The sequence below is a fragment of the Osmerus eperlanus genome, chromosome 8, assembly GCF_963692335.1.
Source record: "Osmerus eperlanus chromosome 8, fOsmEpe2.1, whole genome shotgun sequence".
NCBI classification, from domain to species: domain Eukaryota; kingdom Metazoa; phylum Chordata; class Actinopteri; order Osmeriformes; family Osmeridae; genus Osmerus; species Osmerus eperlanus.
In genome coordinates, this window is record NC_085025.1 from 169,755 (window position 1) to 188,456 (window position 18,702).

At 44.7% G+C, this 18,702-nt stretch overlaps 2 protein-coding genes across 9 annotated transcripts in view; both read right to left on the reverse strand.

Moving 5' to 3' along the window:
• The window catches only part of snap91b (synaptosome associated protein 91b), a 39,818-nt gene that overhangs the window by 2,915 nt on the left and 18,201 nt on the right, over positions 1–18,702 (reverse strand). Inside the window, exons 14-21 of one of the 8 annotated variants that reach the window (XM_062468199.1) lie at positions 18,484–18,498; positions 17,975–18,118; positions 16,511–16,609; positions 8,846–8,899; positions 3,569–3,679; positions 2,115–2,176; positions 1,175–1,234; positions 835–915 (exon numbers count right to left, since the gene is read on the reverse strand). In XM_062468199.1, coding sequence (XP_062324183.1) covers positions 835–915; positions 1,175–1,234; positions 2,115–2,176; positions 3,569–3,679; positions 8,846–8,899; positions 16,511–16,609; positions 17,975–18,118; positions 18,484–18,498 — 626 coding nt within the window. Of the gene's footprint in view, positions 1–834; positions 916–1,174; positions 1,235–2,114; positions 2,177–3,568; positions 3,695–8,845; positions 8,900–16,510; positions 16,610–17,974; positions 18,119–18,483; positions 18,499–18,702 lie in introns of all 8 variants that reach the window. The other 7 variants (XM_062468200.1, XM_062468198.1, XM_062468203.1 and 4 more) reach the window with 7 other exon arrangements.
• On the reverse strand, positions 8,852–16,406 carry LOC134025282 (uncharacterized). Its single transcript, XM_062468213.1, has 4 exons — positions 15,627–16,406; positions 15,307–15,381; positions 10,708–10,896; positions 8,852–9,030 (listed from the first exon to the last, which is right to left on the reverse strand). Exons 1-4 carry the CDS (start codon positions 15,799–15,801, stop codon positions 8,996–8,998), a joined length of 474 nt encoding a protein of 157 aa, XP_062324197.1. The 5' UTR covers positions 15,802–16,406; the 3' UTR covers positions 8,852–8,995.

Here is an 18,702-nt window from a genome sequence, read left to right on the forward strand (position 1 = left end):
AGCATGACAGGACAGTATGATAGGGCTCGGAGGGCAGCATGACAGGACAGTATGATAGGGCTCGGAGGGCAGCATGACAGGACAGTATGATAGGGCTCGGAGGGCAGCATGACAGGACAGTATGATAGGGCTCGGAGGGCAGCATGACAGGACAGTATGATAGGGCTCGGAGGGCAGCATGACAGGACAGTATGATAGGGCTCGGAGGGCAGCATGACAGGACAGTATGATAGGGCTCGGAGGGCAGCATGACAGGACAGTATGATAGGGCTCGGAGGGCAGCATAACAGGACAGTATGATAGGGCTCGGAGGGCAGCATAACAGGACAGTATGATAGGGCTCGGAGGGCAGCATAACAGGACAGTATGATAGGGCTCGGAGGGCAGCATAACAGGACAGTATGATAGGGCTCGGAGGGCAGCATAACAGGACAGTATGATAGGGCTCGGAGGGCAGCATAACAGGACAGTATGATAGGGCTCGGAGGGCAGCATAACAGGACAGTATGATAGGGCTCGGAGGGCAGCATAACAGGACAGTATGATAGGGCTCGGAGGGCAGCATAACAGGACAGTATGATAGGGCTCGGAGGGCAGCATAACAGGACAGTATGATAGGGCTCGGAGGGCAGCATAACAGGACAGTATGATAGGGCTCGGAGGGCAGCATAACAGGACAGTATGATAGGGCTCGGAGGGCAGCATAACAGGACAGTATGATAGGGCTCGGAGGGCAGCATAACAGGACAGTATGATAGGGCTCGGAGGGCAGCATGACTGATGATGTGTGTGTTAGTGTGTATGGGATGTGTCTGTGAGTGTGTGTGTCCATACCGGGGCTCCGGAGGCCCCGGCTGAAGGGAAGCCTGGCCTGACGATCGGCATCATGGGCGCTCCAGCCCCGGGGGCCCCAGACTGGGAGAGCCAGAGAGAGAGGGAGGAGAGACAGAAGAGAGAGAGGAAAGAGAGAGAGGGAGATGAGAGCGAGACAGGTGGTGGAAGGAAATGAGAGTAGTGAGATACCACAGTGGACCTGTTGAGAGCTGGTGGACAGCCTACAGGGGTTATTGGCCATCTTAGGTGCTCCTAAAGGTCAAAGGTCATGAGGTTGACCGAGGTCAGAGACCTAAACGTTGTACGGTCAAGAGACTGGGGGGGGGGGGGTGGGTCTTACCATGCAGAGTCCAGGGTTAGGGAAAGAGCCCATATAAGGAGGCATTCCCATGGGGACGTTCTAGGGGTGTGGAGGGGGGGGGGACAGGAGGGAGGACATTACTACATAGGACATCACTGCAACAAAGCACACACGTCAACAACATTTAACACGACTCAACAAGATTTACAGACACAAACAAAACTGTGAGACATTGTGGAGACAAACAACTATACATTTAAATGCACTGAGACGTAGTTCAGCACACAGCAGCAGCGCTAACCCAACACCAGAACTATCATCTCATGCACCTGTGTAGGGTTAGGGTAAGGGTTGCGGAGCCGAGAGGAAGCAGCCAAATTAGCAGGCAGGACAATTTAGTTATAACCGTCTGGCGGCAATAGTAATTCATTGCTACGATGTGCAATACAAGTCAAAAAGCGACCAGCTATAATGCATTCCTTGAATGTAAAACCTAAAAGGAGAATAGATACTATGTTTGCCTGTTCAGTGTTGTTCTAGTCCTTAATTCTGATTTGTGTCTGTGCTGGTTTAAAAAGCACTGCCATCGCAGTTAAACACCCTGACCAGAGAAAGCTGAAGCCGCTTCTCTCATTCTGAACCACATGTTCTAACCCTAACCTCTAACCCTAACTACAGGTTCAAATTCCTGCATGTGTTCTTCCTTAAACTAGGGGAGGATTTCTAATAGCTACAAGTAATATTGACAGCTCTAGCTTACACTAGGGTTAACCCTAACCCTAACCTTATTTATGTCTACTAATATAGCTGTGAAGGAATTATGGTGGACTTGGGGTGGGGGTTAAAGTTGGACAACTGTCTCTGGGTGATGCTTCCTCTATCAACCTTCCTGGCCCTGTGATTGGACCACCCTGGAGAGGCAGATGAGGCCATGCCTTTGCCATGCTGCTCCATGCTGACAGACACATACAACATTTACCATGGGCGCACCCCAGCTGGGTGGAGCTACCTGAGGGGGGGCTGCAGGGCCCATTCCCAGATCTATGGAGGGAGAGGAAGAGAAAGATGGAGAAAAGAATGGAGAGAGAAAGGGAGAGAAGGATGGAGAGGAAGGGGAGGGGGGGAGAGGGAGATAGAGAAGGAGGAAGAGAGACAAATGGAGAGAGAAACAGATTGAAAGTATACCAGAATACCTCATACATTCTGTCACAATATCACCCTATTAAGCGCTATGTGAATATAAAGTAATTTAAATGCTGTGTTCATCCACTAGTCCTGTGTGGGGTAGACTGTATGCTGGAGTGTTCTACTATGGGGTGTTTAGTGCTTACTGCCAGCCAGGTTAGCCACTAGTCCTGTGTAGACTGTATGCTGGAGTGTTCTACTTACTGCCAGCCAGGTTAGCCACTAGTCCTGTGTAGACTGTATGCTGGAGTGTTCTACTTACTGCCAGCCAGGTTAGCCACTAGTCCTGTGTAGACTGTATGCTGGAGTGTTCTACTTACTGCCAGCCAGGTTAGCCACTAGTCCTGTGTAGACTGTATGCTGGAGTGTTCTACTTACTGCCAGCCAGGTTAGCCACTAGTCCTGTGTAGACTGTATGCTGGAGTGTTCTACTTACTGCCAGCCAGGTTAGCCACTAGTCCTGTGTAGACTGTATGCTGGAGTGTTCTACTTACTGCCAGCCAGGTTAGCCACTAGTCCTGTGTAGACTGTATGCTGGAGTGTTCTACTTACTGCCAGCCAGGTTAGCCACTAGTCCTGTGTAGACTGTATGCTGGAGTGTTCTACTTACTGCCAGCCAGGTTAGCCACTAGTCCTGTGTAGACTGTATGCTGGAGTGTTCTACTTACTGCCAGCCAGGTTAGCCACTAGTCCTGTGTAGACTGTATGCTGGAGTGTTCTACTTACTGCCAGCCAGGTTAGCCACTAGTCCTGTGTAGACTGTATGCTGGAGTGTTCTACTTACTGCCAGCCAGGTTAGCCACTAGTCCTGTGTAGACTGTATGCTGGAGTGTTCTACTTACTGCCAGCCAGGTTAGCCACTAGTCCTGTGTAGACTGTATGCTGGAGTGTTCTACTTACTGCCAGCCAGGTTAGCCACTAGTCCTGTGTAGACTGTATGCTGGAGTGTTCTACTTACTGCCAGCCAGGTTAGCCACTAGTCCTGTGTAGACTGTATGCTGGAGTGTTCTACTTACTGCCAGCCAGGTTAGCCACTAGTCCTGTGTAGACTGTATGCTGGAGTGTTCTACTTACTGCCAGCCAGGTTAGCCACTAGTCCTGTGTAGACTGTATGCTGGAGTGTTCTACTTACTGCCAGCCAGGTTAGCCACTAGTCCTGTGTAGACTGTATGCTGGAGTGTTCTACTTACTGCCAGCCAGGTTAGCCACTAGTCCTGTGTAGACTGTATGCTGGAGTGTTCTACTTACTGCCAGCCAGGTTAGCCATGGTGGAGTCCAGGTCTCCCATGGGCTTGCTGGGAGAAGAGGCTCCTATGGTGGAGGAGCCCTGTGGCGTCACAGCAGGCTTCATCACATCACCTAGCCCATCAAAAACTGCAGACAGGAGGGGAGGGGGGATGGACAGGAGGGGAGAAGAGCGGGATGGAGGGAGAGGGTGACAGGAGGGAGAGAGAGATGGGGTGATGGGGAGAGAAAGGGGGGGTGATAGTGAGAGGTGGATGGAAAATAAGAGGGGCAGTTTAGAATCAAGCAGCTCCAATTCTCTACTACAGGGGGCATTACCATGACAACCAAATCAGAGGGTTTCCATGACAACAGTGATCAGAGAGGAGCAATGGAACGTTGTCAAGAGGCAGGCTCTGTAACCCCTTCCTGAACACTAAAGTGTTACTAACCAGCCTCAACACACACATCCACAAGCATGTGTACACAAATGTATCCACACTTTGTCACACACACACACACACACACACACACACACACACACACACACACATATACACTCACTGTCATGCACACATACACATGGATACAGACTGTCACACACATGCACAAACACATGTACCAGTGATCCCCATGATTCCACATACTACAGTCCATTTTACAGTAATATAACCTTAAGCTGTAACACAGTATTGTATCATATATTTACATCATTATTGAATCGCCATGGTTATGCTGTTTTTCTTTTGGATATCAATGAGACACTAAATCTATTAAGCACAATAAGGATTATAACACATTTTCTTCTCATAAAAATTACACAGGGCAGGTAAGCGAAGCACGTATCCATCTACAAACTACAGTAACCTGATTAGGGCTAGTCAGGGTCAGACACGTGCAGGAATAGCAGTGCTACAGATGCTGGAGGTTGTCTGAGACATCTGGGACCAGTTGAGCTCTACTACTACGGCGATTCACTCTGGGAGGAAACAACACTGCACACACAAAGGGGCCAAAACACTCACCCAGTCAGAAGCAGGAAGCAAGCAATGAGCCCCAAAGCCAGATGGAGAGGTGGAGAATGGAGGGAAAAGAGGGAAAGAAAGAGAGAAGAGAACATGATGGAAATGTGAACAGAAAGGGAAGAAGCATAGAAACAGGCAGGGATGGGTTAGGGATGTCCGTAGGCCACAGAAACGGGGTGTGGATGAAGCCGGGAGAAAGAGGGAGAAAGAAAGGAGGGAGAGATAAAGGAGGAGGAGGGAGAGAAAGAGGGAGTGAGAAATAGAGAAAAAGGGAGGGAGACAAAGAGGGAGGGAGAGATTGGAAGGGGAAGAGAGTTAAGCCGTCAGCAGTAGTTTTTGCAGACTGTCAGTTCTGAAACATGGGGTGAGACACCTAGAGGCCTGTTCCATAAAGCGAGTTTACCGAATAAGCAAGGCTTATGTCAGTTAGTCGGGCTCATTTCCAGTTGATTCGGTTCCATAAAGCCAGTTTCATGTAGTTCGAACTCAGTTACTATGGCAACTTATGCTGCAAAACTAACCTGGTCCGGCGCAGGCTGTCAGGCTTAGCGCGTTTTGTTAACCAGACGTTCCTGTAACACTGACCTGACGGGAAAACGATGATTCACCACAGACTTTCTGGCGTGATGCCATATTTAACTTTTTTTTACCTATCAGTGAAAAATTTACATTTATAAAAACATCTACTTCAATAAATAAAACATTTAGGCTAATGCATTAAACACTGATGAACAATGATTTCAGAATAATACAAACCTATGTTTTACTTATGGTAGTTTGAGAAACGTTTAGGCAGATGCTACATGAAATGTCTTGCATTTCCCCAACAGAATGATCATAGCTACATAAATCATGTACAATTGCAAAAACAAACCTACACTCACTGGCCACTTTATTAGGTACACCTCGCTAGTACCGAGTTGGACCCCCTTTTGCCTTCAGAACTGCCTTAATTCTCCATCTCATACTTTCAACAAGGTGTTGGAAACTTTCCTCAGAGATTTTGGTCCATATTGACATGATAGCATCACACAGTTACTGCAGATTTGTCGGCTGCACATCCATGATGCGAATCTCCCGTTGCACCACATCCCAAAGGTGCTATATGGGATTGATATTTGGTGACTTTGGAGGCTATTGGAGTACAGTGAAGTCATTGTCATGATCAAGTAACCCGTTAATGATTTGAGCTTTGTGACATGGTGCATTATTCTGCTGGAAGTAGCCATCAGAAGATGGGTACACTGTGGTCATAAAGGGATGGACATGGTCAGCAACAATACTCAGGTAGGCTGTTGCATTTAAACAATGCTCTGGTGCTCTCCCAGGTGATCTGTGTAATTGTAAGGTGTGGTGTGGGGAGGACCCAGGTGATCTGTGTAATTGTAAGGTGTGGTGTGGGGAGGACCCAGATGCGAAAGAGATAGGAGGAAGGATAACAACACGGAACTGTACTTCAGACAAAACAAGAACATGGTGGTGATACTTACATACAGCAAGACTGAGAAACAATGACTGACCAGGGCTGCGTTTCTCGAAAGCGTCGTAAGCCTACATTGATGGTAGAATCCATCGTACGACGAATCTTAGTTTTACGGGCCGTTCCCAAAGACACCGTAGCTAAAGTGTCTCTTGAAAATTTGTAGCTCTTGAAAGCGCATAGATTAGCCTACTCCTTACGAGCATGTTTGGGAAACGAATGTAAGAAATATCCTTGGTTTCGTTATTTTGCTCGATCGTTGCTATGATCCATCGTTATCGGGAAACGCAGCCCAGGACTGGACACAAAACATGGACTTAAGTACAGAACAAGGCACAACCAATAACACTAATAAGAACCGAAACCACTGAATGAGACACAGAAATAGGGAACACTAGGGACTCAATGAACACTAGGGCAGGGAACACTAGGGACTCAATAAACACTAGGGCAGGGGACACTAGGGCAGGGGACACTAGGGACTCAATGAACACTAGGGCAGGGGACACTAGGGACTCAATGAACACTAGGGCAGGGGACAGTAGGGACTCAATGAACACTAGGGCAGGGAACACTAGGGACTCAATGAACACTAGGGCAGGGAACACTAGGGACTCAATGAACACTAGGGCAGGGGACAGTAGGGACTCAATGAACACTAGGGCAGGGGACAGTAGGGACTCAATGAACACTAGGGCAGGGAACACTAGGGACTCAATGAACACTAGGGCAGGGGACACTAGGGACTCAATGAACACTAGGGCAGGGGACACTAGGGACTCAATGAACACTAGGGCAGGGGACACTAGGGACTACATATATTCCAGATATTCCTGTAGCTCCATGCTGTGTGATTGAAATTACGACCTGAGCACCAGAGAGTCAGTTTAGCAGACCTGGGCATTGTATGGCCCGCGGGCCATAACCGGCCACAGGCTGTCTCAATCCGGCCCACGTGAGGTAAATCAAAAATGTAAAATAAATAAATGTGTTGAGCGGTAGTAAATATGTAGTCCTGAAAGACTAGTGATCAGGCGATTTACATATATGTGCGCTTGCGCAACCTCACCGACAGGAGAGTTAGCTGTTGGTTAGCCCTCGAAAATGAAAAACTTTGCCACTGATTAACTTTTAACAAGACATGGACTTCTAAGTATCTGTTTACTGAGGTCAAAGTGAAAGCTGTGAAGAAAAAAAACTAACGCGGACATAATAAGAACTTGACTGATTCAGTGGGCGCAGGCTGATGGTTTGCTAGTTGAACTGCAGACCCTGATCATTACCTGTCAGCTGTCCTTCGCATATCCACCTCAGACATTCAGACAGATTTCGATGCACTTGTTCAAGCCCAGTGGATTTCTCTCACAGAACAAAATGAACTGAAAAAACGTATTGCTTTTTGTATAAAGTTGATCAATTCCACATCTTTAACATACTGCAAAACAACTTTTCAGTGTTTGTGAAGATTAACTGGTTACAAATAAAATGAAACACTGTTGTTGTTGTTTATACTGTTTATTACTTCTATAATCTTTCCTATTTGACCTACACCAAAATCTAAAATATTTATATAAATATTTACAGAATATCCTTATTCTTCTGATAACCAGTAGCAGCTAATCAAAATATATACTTTACTGCTTTTTACAATGGGAGAAAATGAATAGTGAGCAAATTGATGAGGCCCTCCAACACATTTCAGGTTTCTCATGTGGCCCCTTGTAAAAATGAATTGCGGACCCCTGAGTTACGAAGCTGGGCCATGGAGCTAACCCATGGAGCTAGGATTTTGATGCTAGGGAGAGTGTGGCAAGATGATTTAGCCAAGACCATAAGGCAAGAAGGCCAAATTACAGGTGTTGGCCATCTGAAGGGCATGGGACAGCAAGGTGGGACCCGCTATAAGACTTTGAGCCATGAAATGTTAGGTCTCAGTTCAGGGAAGCACTTTTAAACTGTAGCACTTTCTATTTTGAAATGTTTTATTTTGCTTAAAATGTTTTAGTTTGGTAGCTCAGTGAAGCACTTAAAAGATTTTTTTATATATACAGTATGATTGTGCTTCAAATAAAAAAAATATTTGCCTACACCTTATTCTTGTTTAAGATCATTTACATAATATATATGAATGTATATGGAGCGTGATAAAAAGGTGACCTTGAAATTGTGGCGACGCAAGGAAAAATTTTGGTGCACTTAAATTTTGTGCTGGTGCACCTAAATAAAAAAGTTAGGCGCACCAGTGCAACCAAGGCAACAAGTTAGTCTGGAGCCCTGTATTATGTGTTTGGTTTTTGAACTCCTGTCTGTCCCTACATTTAGAGCCTGCCTGCCATTTTTGTACCTGTTGTTGTGGAATTTATGAAACATTTCTCTTTTCACTTAGCTTCTACTGCTCTGTACATGCAAGACAGTCTGGAATATCTACAGCACCACAATATCTACAGGTACTACTGATATCTACAGTAGTACCAGAGATATCTACAGTACTACTGATATCTACAGTACTACAGATATCTACAGGTACTACTGATATCTACAGTACTAGATATCTACAGGTACTACTGATATCTACAGGACCAGAGATATCTACAGGTACTACTGATATCTACAGTACTACTGATATATACAGTACTACAGATATCTACAGGACCAGAGATATCTACAGTTCCAGAGATATCTACAGTACCAGGGATATCAGCAAGAACAGGTACAACATAGACCACAATGTGGGCGTGTCTATGTGTGGGTGTGTCATGCGGAGAGGTGTGTCTACATCTGGTAGGTGAGTCTTACCTGACATTAGCTCTGCTCCAGGAGCTGCTGGCTGGGGCTCACCTCCGGTGGACTCTACCAGATGAAACCAAACCAAACCATACAAGGCCAACGTGGGCCAAGCCAGGCCAAAAGAGGCCGTTCCAAGTGCAGCATGAGGGCAGAGAAGGGTTAAGAGTCAGCCTTCAGCTCCACACTGGGAAGCCCTATCCAGACAGAGTAGAGACACACACAGTAGATATCATTCACATGACTAACAGGAGCATTCCCCTGCTTGGTGAACTCACACATACATAAGAACACAGAAACACACACACAACTACATTCACACGTACACGTGTATAAAACTGTGGTCTCAAGTAGTGTTGTTACAAAAACAGGTACTCCAGTACCAAGACGGTAAAAAAATGTTATTAAAAAAACGGTAAGATACCAGAATTTCTGAAGTACTGGGTTGCAGTGTCGGACCATGACAAGCACAGTGTTGCCAAAAGAAATCTCACTAGATTTGTCGCTAGATTAGATTTTTTGTCATGAGGGAAGGCAAAAAGTTGCTCAATCTAGCGACAGTCGTTAAATTGTCAACACTGCAGGGGCTCCACTAAAAGTTGTTGACAAGAAAAGTGGAAGAGCCACAAATTGAAATACTTTAGGTGTGATGTCAGATGACAATGAGAACATCGTCAACCCAGAGAAACCAAATTGCAAACATCACCGTTCATGTCCTTTATGGTTTATAGCATACTGCAAATGTAATACCTAACACTGGGGCATACGAAAGGAGAGGGCACAACAGGGTGAACACATTTTTACAGAGGCTTTTAGATGACAGTTTTCCAAAATGTGTGTTTTGGAGTTTGGGATGTATATTTACTTTGTGCTTGTTTTGCGGCAACATTTAAAGAGCCCCATGAAGCGTGTTGAATCCACTCTTTCTACTTCTTATAAATTATGTTCAAGTCCAGATTTATATATTTCAGCTCTTTAAATTCCTCTGCTGAGTAAATTATGTTCAAGTCCAGATTTATATATTTCAGCTCTTTAAAGTCCTCTGCTGAGTTAGCTTCATGTCTACACTCAGTCCACACATGTTCTGCCTTTAGGCCTACACAGTCTCCACACATGTTCTGCCTTCAGGCCTACAGTCTCCACACGTTCTGCCTTCAGGCCTCCACAGCCTCCACACATGTTCTGCCTTCAGGCCTCCACAGTCTCCACACATGTTCTGCCTTCAGGCCTCCACACATGTTCTGCCTTCAGGCCTCCACAGTCTCCACACATGTTCTGCCTTCAGGCCTCCACAGTCTCCACACATGTTCTGCCTTCAGGCCTACACAGTCTCCACACATGTTCTGCCTTCAGGCCTACACAGTCTCCACTCTCTGCCTTCAGGCCTACACAGTCTCCACTCATGTTCTGCCTTCAGGCCTACATGCATTGTGATTGTATTGATGATAAGTAGGCTACAACCTTAGATATTGTAGGTGACTGTTACTGTCAACAAATTGTGAAATGTCAATGGTATTGGTACAGACTACTGAAATGTTGGTACCTGACAACACTAGTCTCAAGCACACCACACTAATCTTATCCCAAAATGATGCATCAATTTTAAAGCTTTTACCAATCACAGGTGACTCTGCAAGGGTTAAGTCAATTGGCCTACATAAAACTACAAGCCTCCATCCAAGTTCTGACACATATCTGGCCCTGATCCACAATACAAATGAAAAGTACAGAACTAGTGGATCCAAGCTGATGAAGGAACACTATAAATCACACTCAGTAATTTGTGTATAATCAGGTTAAATGTTAACACAATTGGAATCATGGTCCTATTGTGACATATGGCTGCATTTGAACCATCTTAATAATGAAAATACCAAAAACGACCCCATCTAATGAGAACCCTCCCACCCCCTCCTCGGGGAAGAGCGAGGGGTGGGGCAAGGGACCCCCAAACAGGTTCATGATGTTTGAAGAATCCGGTTTGGGTGGATGAGCGGATGACAGGAGGGGGGCGGATGAGAGGAGGGGGGTGGATGACAGGAGGGGGGTGGAGAAGCCATCTGCTGATTTGAAGGAGAGAAGAGGGTTAGAATACATATAAATGATATACCAACAGACACACTGTACATTACACACACAATATATACAGTATATACCATACCAACAGACACACTGCACTACACACTAGGGGCCCTTATCTTGCACCCAGCGCAATTGACTTTGTACACTGATGCAAGTGTCATTCCTATTTTGCACTCGACGCACAGCGGACTTTTCCCTCCACAGACGCACGTCGGTAAATTAGGGAATGACCTTGCGCTCCCGGGGGCGGTTCAGTGAAAAGAGGAGGCGTGTTCCGGCGCAAACGTTTCCTGGTGCTATTTTGCAGTTTCAGAAAAACAATTCCGCCACAGACCAGGAAAAACGTAGTCTACAGTCAATGGCGCGTTATTCAGATGCTATTTTAAGGGCGCATCCTTGGCCCGTGCGCACTGCTGGCGATTACATTGTTTTGCTTTATTGTATGGCTGTGTTACATTTCTTTCATGTCATCAATGATTAAAAAAGATTTTCATGAGAAATCTCTATGTATATGAACTTTATTTGTAACAATTGTGGCAATTTCCTCCCACGCCTGTTTAACCAAAGCTAATTTGGGTGGGTTTCTTCTCCCATCCCCATCAGAATCACAATTCGGTTTATTCGCCATGTAGCCTTTGTTACACAAACACAGAATTTACTGTGGCAAGAAGGTGCAAACAATAAACATACAGGTCTTAAATCAAGTAAAAAAGTACAATAGTTAAACTAATTCGAAGAACTAAACAATTTAAAAATATAACAATTAATTTGTTTAAATATATATAAAAATAAGAATACGAATTTGAATGAGCAGCATGAGTGGGCAACTTAGTGCAATGAGAAAACTGCTCTGCCTTTCCCATACAATGTCACTTCTCTATCTTTTACGGCCCTGACGAAAACGTCTGTCTCCTCGGCTGTGAACCGCTTTGGCATGCGCCTGGCAAATGGTTTATTGCACGTTACGCCCAAACCACACCTATGAGTAATGCAGCTACTTCAGACCAACCAGTGTTTCCTCTAGGATTTTTTTTAGCAGTGGGGGCAGGTCTGTCCGAACCCCCCACCCCAGCCGAAACAAAGTTCTAACCCTATATTTCGGAGCAGGTTAATGTAATAGACTAATAGCTAATGTAATATTGCACATGTTTTCGTCCTATTTCCCCTAGGCAATAAAGTTAGGCTACTTAAAGACACCTTACACTCATAAAGTATGTTCTAAATGGCATAAATGCTGCCAATTAATAATTGACTTAACAACTTATTGTAAATGGTCAGTAGCCTAGCCTATCGATTAAGGTAGGCCACTCGGAAGCACTGTCTGCTTCATTTGATCTTGATAGGCTAAGCATTCTGTAGCAAATAATAACAATAAACCCACAATTTATTAATTAAAACTACTTCAGCATAATAATGCACCTAAAATACAAACGTGAGCAAGGGCAGCAATCGCTATCGAATCAACAGACGTGCAATTTAGCTAGCAGGGGAAGAATACAAACAACGAAAATCACCAGTTAACTTAAATTTGCAAGAACTATAGACTAATACAATAACAGGCTTAAATGAACTGACAACATAAGTTATACGACTTACAGTTCTCAAGGACGCACACACGCAATCTCAACTGCGGTGTGAAGCGCGTGTCCGTGCTATTCGCCGACATGCACTCTAACAATCACTGCTGATAGACGGCCTAAAATTGTACAGCCCTATTTCTGATACCATGGCCGCAGAAATTTAGACATAGAGGAAACACTGTCAACCTATTTTTGATTTGCGCCAGGAGCAGAGTAATTTTTCCCGCCGGTATTTACATTTACATTTAGTCATTTAGCAGACGCTCTTATCCAGAGCGACTTACAGTAAGTACAGGGACATTCCCCCGAGGCAAGTAGGGTGAAGTGCCTTGCCCAAGGACACAACGTCAGTTGGCATGACCGGGAATCGAACTGGCAACCTTCGGATTACTAGTCCGACTCCAACAGGTATAATAGCAACAGCGCCGGAGTCCCGCCCACAAAGTTACTTGCGTTTCAGATCGTTAAAATAGGGCCCTAGGGGTGCAACAACTCAACAAGCTCAAACGGGTTTCGGTTTGGTTTGTTAAGCACATTAGGGGGAATAAAAAAACATCACCATTTCAGTGTTCTCTCTGTATTTTCTCTGCATGAATAACATTCTTACATCCAGAGATTTGATAACATATGAAATCAACAATAATTTTCTAAAGCAAATGTTACTCAGGTTATTTAAAGCAAACATAACACATTTTCAATCTCCGTTTTTCCTTCCATTTAGGAGTAGCGTCGCACATATGTGATCGTTCGAATGCGGGTCTCACAGCGTAACGTCGCATATATGCTATTTCAAACATTCCAATTTAATATTTTCCGATAGACAAACTATGTGACAAATTCTTTAGTATGGCTTCAAAATGTACTACTGAGAAGGCTAACAAGTAGCCTAACACTAGCACGGTAGTAGCATTGCTACGAGTATTATGCTAGGTCATTTAGCCCGGAAGATGACACAAGCTAGCTAGCTACCGTTTTGGGAAAATAACTTATGCTGTGGAGACAGTCAGAAATATTTAGAACTCACGCATCTAAAGGTTAATTGCAAAAATAACTTTCAAACGTTAACAATAAAATAACATTATATAACAGATCATATTTCTAAATACTTAGCTCTCTTAATACTCTCCAGGAAAGGGTACAGGAAAGGGGAAGGGAAAAGGGTGTTAGGTTGTGTTTTCTCGTAGATCCGAAAAACTGCGGCTTACATGTAAAAACTGAGCCGTGGTTTGTGTGTTGAACAATTTTTTCTTTTGCGGTTCGGTTTTGCACCCCTACTAAACACACTATATTCTGTATGTCAAAAACTGCATGCACTAAAGCATGTGCCATGAGAGGTATCTCACCAATAATCAATAATTATATTTTTGTGATATATCACACCACAGAGTTTACTGCTTTTATACAATGGTTACATCACCGGGATATGTATATCCTTTTCTTAAGAAGTAATTCACATTTCAGTGTGTTCTTGATTCTTATCGATGTCAATGATTTTTGTTTATCTTCACCAACAAAAAAGGTTATCAGTTTAGCTTGGTGGTCAACTAGTCTCATTAATTGTTATATGGTTGCTAGGCATTATCAAATGAAGATCATAATTTCTGGCGAGCAAGCAATGACATTAAGTTAACATGTATTTGTACTGTAAGTCGCTCTGGATAAGAGCGTCTGCTAAATGACTAAATGTAACTAAACTTGTAATGGAACGAATCCATAACATTTCAGATTTTGAGAACAACCCATTGTATAAAATGTAATCTAATGCATAAACATGAATAATACACTGAAAAACACAGACAAACACACTGGGCAATGAAAAACAGGCTTTAAACAGACAGCAGAAGATATGGACAGCGCAGTGAGAAGAGAATAAGAGAGGCAGAAGAGAGGGGGAATAAGAGAGGAAGGAGAGAGGGAATAAGAGAGGAGAGAGAGAGGGAATAAGAGAGGAGAGAGAGAGGGAATAAGAGAGGAAGGAGAGAGGGAATAAGAGAGGAGAGAGAGAGGGAATAAGAGAGGAGAGAGAGAGGGAATAAGAGAGGAGAGAGAGAGGGAATAAGAGGGAATAAGAGAGGGAGAGAGAGGGAATAAGAGTGAATAAGAGAGGAGGGAATAAGAGAGGAGGGAGAGAGGGGGAATAAGAGAGGAGGGAGAGAGGGGGAATTAGAGAAGAGAGAGAGAGGGAATAAGAGAGGAGGGAATAAGAGAGGAGAGAGAGAGGGGGAATAAGAGAGGAGAGAGAGAGGGAATAAGAGAGGAGAGAGAGAGGGGGAATAAGAGAGGAGAGAGAGAGGGGGAATAAGAGAGGAGAGAGAGAGAGGGAATAAGAGAGGAGAGAGAGAGGGAATAAGAGAGGAGAGAGAGAGGGAATAAGAGAGGAGAGAGAGAGGGAATAAGAGAGGAGAGAGAGAGGGAATAAGAGAGGAGAGAGAGAGGGAATAAGAGAGGAGAGAGAGAGGGGGAATAAGAGAGGAGAGAGAGAGAGGGGGAATAAGAGAGGAGAGAGAGAGAGGGGGAATAAGAGAGGAGGGAGAGAGGGGGAATAAGAGAGGAGAGAGGGAATAAGAGAAGAGGTAGAGAGGGGGAATAAGAGAAGAGGGAGAGAGGGGGAATAAGAGAGGAGAAAGAGAGGGAATAAGAGAGGAGGGAGAATAAGAGAGATAATAAGAGAGGAGGGGGAGAGGAGAGAGAATAAGAGAGGAGGGAGAGAGGGGGAATAAGAGAGAGAATAAGAGAGGAGGGGGAGAGGGGGAATAAGAGAGGAGGGAGAGAGGGAATAAGAGAGGAAGGGGAAAGAAGGGAGTTGGGTACCTGCTGCAAACAAATCAACACTGGGAGTGGGATCAACTTTGGAGAAACTTGGTTCTGGTATGGAATCAAATAAATCTACAAACGCACACACACACAAACACAGAAATACAAACACACACACTGAAATGCAGGTGCACCACTGTGGCATACAAAACAAATTTGAACACATTGTTGTCAAAAAAAAATCTAAGGAGAAAAGTTTCTGAACAAGGCTGGTAATCTATGGAGAGGGGATGAGGAGAGAACAGACTATTATAAGTCAAGGAGAGGAAAGGAGGGGAGTTAGGAATGGAGAGGAGAGGGGAGGAGAGGAGTTTTACCACTGAAGAGGTTTATCGATGGGGTGGGGGTGCGGATGCTAGGGGTGGAGTTAATGAGAGGTGGAGGTGGAACAGGAGGGCCGGCTGCTGAGGTGAAGCAGGGCTTAGGGTTAGGGTTCCTCTCCAGGGCTCCTCCAACATTGTTCTCCGTAGGCATCATAGCAAACAAGTCCATCCCGGACGGGGAGCCTGAGTTTGAGCTAGCATCACCAGTGGCAAAGGGGTCTATGGATGGGGTGGAGAGAAGGATGGGAGGAGGAGGGGGGTAATTTTATACAATGATCAGCATACATTGAGCCATGTTCTTCTTTAATGACACTGAAACAAAAAACTTTTGACAGTTTGGACAGAAAGACAACAACAGGTGAACCGAAGGAGCCTGGTCATGGGGATAAGCCAACAGGATACAGATCAAGAAAGAAAACAAAATAATTTATAGTAGCCCCTGGTAGCCCCGGTAGTCCCCAGTAGACCCTAACCCCAGTCAGAAGGAATTCCCAAAGGTCAAAGACCATTCCCATAGCAACACCAGCAGAATTAAATCACCATGACAACAGCAATTGCTCTACCCAGAAGCAATGGACACCAACTACCCTCACTTGACAGCTATGGGATCAGTGTCTGTGTTTGGTTCCACACTCTTTCACACACACACACACACACCAAGCTACTGTATGCAGAAACTGTAAATGTACGCACCCATCATGCTGACATTGTGCACAGGTACAACAAAAGGATCCCAAGCATGGTCACATATATACACCCACCATCCACACACACACCCACACACACACGCACCATCCACACACACACACCATCCACACGCACACCCAAAATCCACACGCACACCCACCATCCACACACACACACAACCTGTAACGCACCGGCTCCAGGGTCTGCTGCTGGGGTGGGTGTGGCTTCCGTAGCCCCGCCCTCGGCTGCAGCAGGGGCATCGCCAGGAGCAGCAGGGGTAGCAAATGCATCTGGGGTCCACACACACATACACACGCACACACACACACATACATGCACATGCACGCACACACACTCATGCACACAAAGAAATGACAGAGAGGGAGAGAGAAAAAAGAAGACATATAGGAAGTGTGTAGGAGTGGTATACAAAGAAGGAAGAGATAGAGGGATGAAGAGAGACAAATAAAAGGAGAAAATAGAGTTGGGAGAAAATGAAAGTCAGAAGATACAGTATAGCAAGTTTAACAGAAACATACCACCTTTATACGTTTGTGTTCATCTGTGTTGTATTTTTCAATCTTACTAAGATGGACACAGTCATTTAACCACAAGATGGTTAAAATGACTGTTTAAGAAGAACCAACATAATAAATGGAGTTTAGAAAAGCTTGCAATTAGAACAGTGGTTTGTCGCATGATTGATGCCAGAAGGATGAGTGGATGAGCACACACACAGGATGAGCGGATGAGTGAATGAGCACACACACAGGCAGGGTCTGTACAGGTGATGAAGCACTCTCCCTGTACAGGTGAGGTTCCTCTATGAAGGAGATTTGGACAAAGGAGCATGTGTTTTGTGTGGATGAGATAATGATGCTGTTTGATAGATTTACTTTTCACTAAGGTGGAGGAAAAGCTTGCCTGGCTATCAAACTGAAGCATGTGAAAATGAATGAGAAGTGTGTGTTTGTGTCAGTGGAAATGTGGGGATGTACAGGGGGTGTGTTTGTGTGCGTAAGTCAACCCATGTATTTGTTCCTTTGTGTATTGAGAGGGTACACACCTTTATAGTCACACATTAGCACTGCATATGCTAATTTTCTTTCTGAGTAGTGATTTTAAAACAACCTGAAATAATAAATAAACTCCTTCGGTATAGAGGATCCTCACTGTATAGTCCAGCCTTTAGGGTTACGCCAACACAGCACATTAGCAAGGTAGCTTATTTTGACCAGAAGATACAGCTTCTGATGAGCTGCTGACCTAGGTAAGACTGGTGTCCAACTTTTGGGGGTCATATTTTTTTCACTACACTGGCTCATCAAAACCCAGGTTTTTAATATAACTATACTTCACAATGGTTTCATTTTGTTGCTACAAGCTAGCGGACATTCTAACAATGTCAATACATTTACACTCATTTATGAGATAAAAGAAAAACTTTCATGAATTTGCAATCAAGTGTTAGACTTAAGGGTGTGGTGCGCTAAACGTTCATATGGAGTGTATATATTGTCATTCATGTGAAACTGCTGTTTTTGGGTGAGTGTGTGTGACTGTGTGAGTTTGTGAGTGTGTGTGGGGTGGGGCTGAGCTGTCCAGAGTGCTCCAGAGACCCTGGAAGCCGGGGTGACCCCTGACCCACCACTGACCTCCCAGCAGGTCCATACTGGCGGCGGCGCTAGTGGGAGGAGCCAGAGCTGTCTCCACGGCAGCAGGGGAGGGAGTTACCGCAGCGGGAGAGGGGGTGGAGTCTACAGCAAGGGTTGGGGCTGGAAGCAGGGACTCGGCCATCTCTGCCAGAGCACCAAAAACCCCAAACCACCAAGAATGTTCCCAACCCAACCAAATAAAGATCCCAAAACAATAATAATAATAAAAATTTAAAAAAACATTAAAACCAAATGGAAAAAAATGGAAGAAATAAAAATTTGTCACCAAAAGCATCACGATAGTGAAGAAACAAAACAACCAAAAAAACGAAATAGGAACCAAAGCGAACAGCCCCAATGTGAACCAACAGAAACAAGACGGAGGAGGGGGGGGAAACAGAGAGAGAGACACTACTGAGACCAGTGAGAGAGAGACCCCCACTAGGACACATACTGGTCTAACTGGAGCTTTACAGTGCTAAAAACAGGTGCATTATGGGATAGCTCACCTGACCCAAGGAGGTCTGAAGAGGCAGCGCCAAGGAGGAATGGCACAAAAAAATCTGCTTTTAATAACGGCAATGTGAGTTACAACAACCATTTAATTTGAGCTTCTTTGGCAGTTATATTCTTAGAATAAAAATACAAATGTCTTCACTCATTGTATACTGTATATGATATGCATTATAAAACAGATACATTGCTGGTAATGTTTAATATGTCATATA

Bases quoted from the DNA above. Each gene is read 5' to 3' on its own strand.
- LOC134025282 (XM_062468213.1), bottom strand. From the start codon at position 15,801: ATGGACTTGTTTGCTATGATGCCTACGGAGAACAATGTTGGAGGAGCC. The intron at 15,382-15,626 runs GTAAAACTCCTC...GTGCGTTTGTAG, and splicing joins ATCGATAAACCTCTTCAGTG to ATTTATTTGATTCCATACCA. The intron at 9,031-10,707 runs GTATTTTCATTA...CTGTCTGGATAG, and splicing joins ATTAGATGGGGTCGTTTTTG to GGCTTCCCAGTGTGGAGCTG.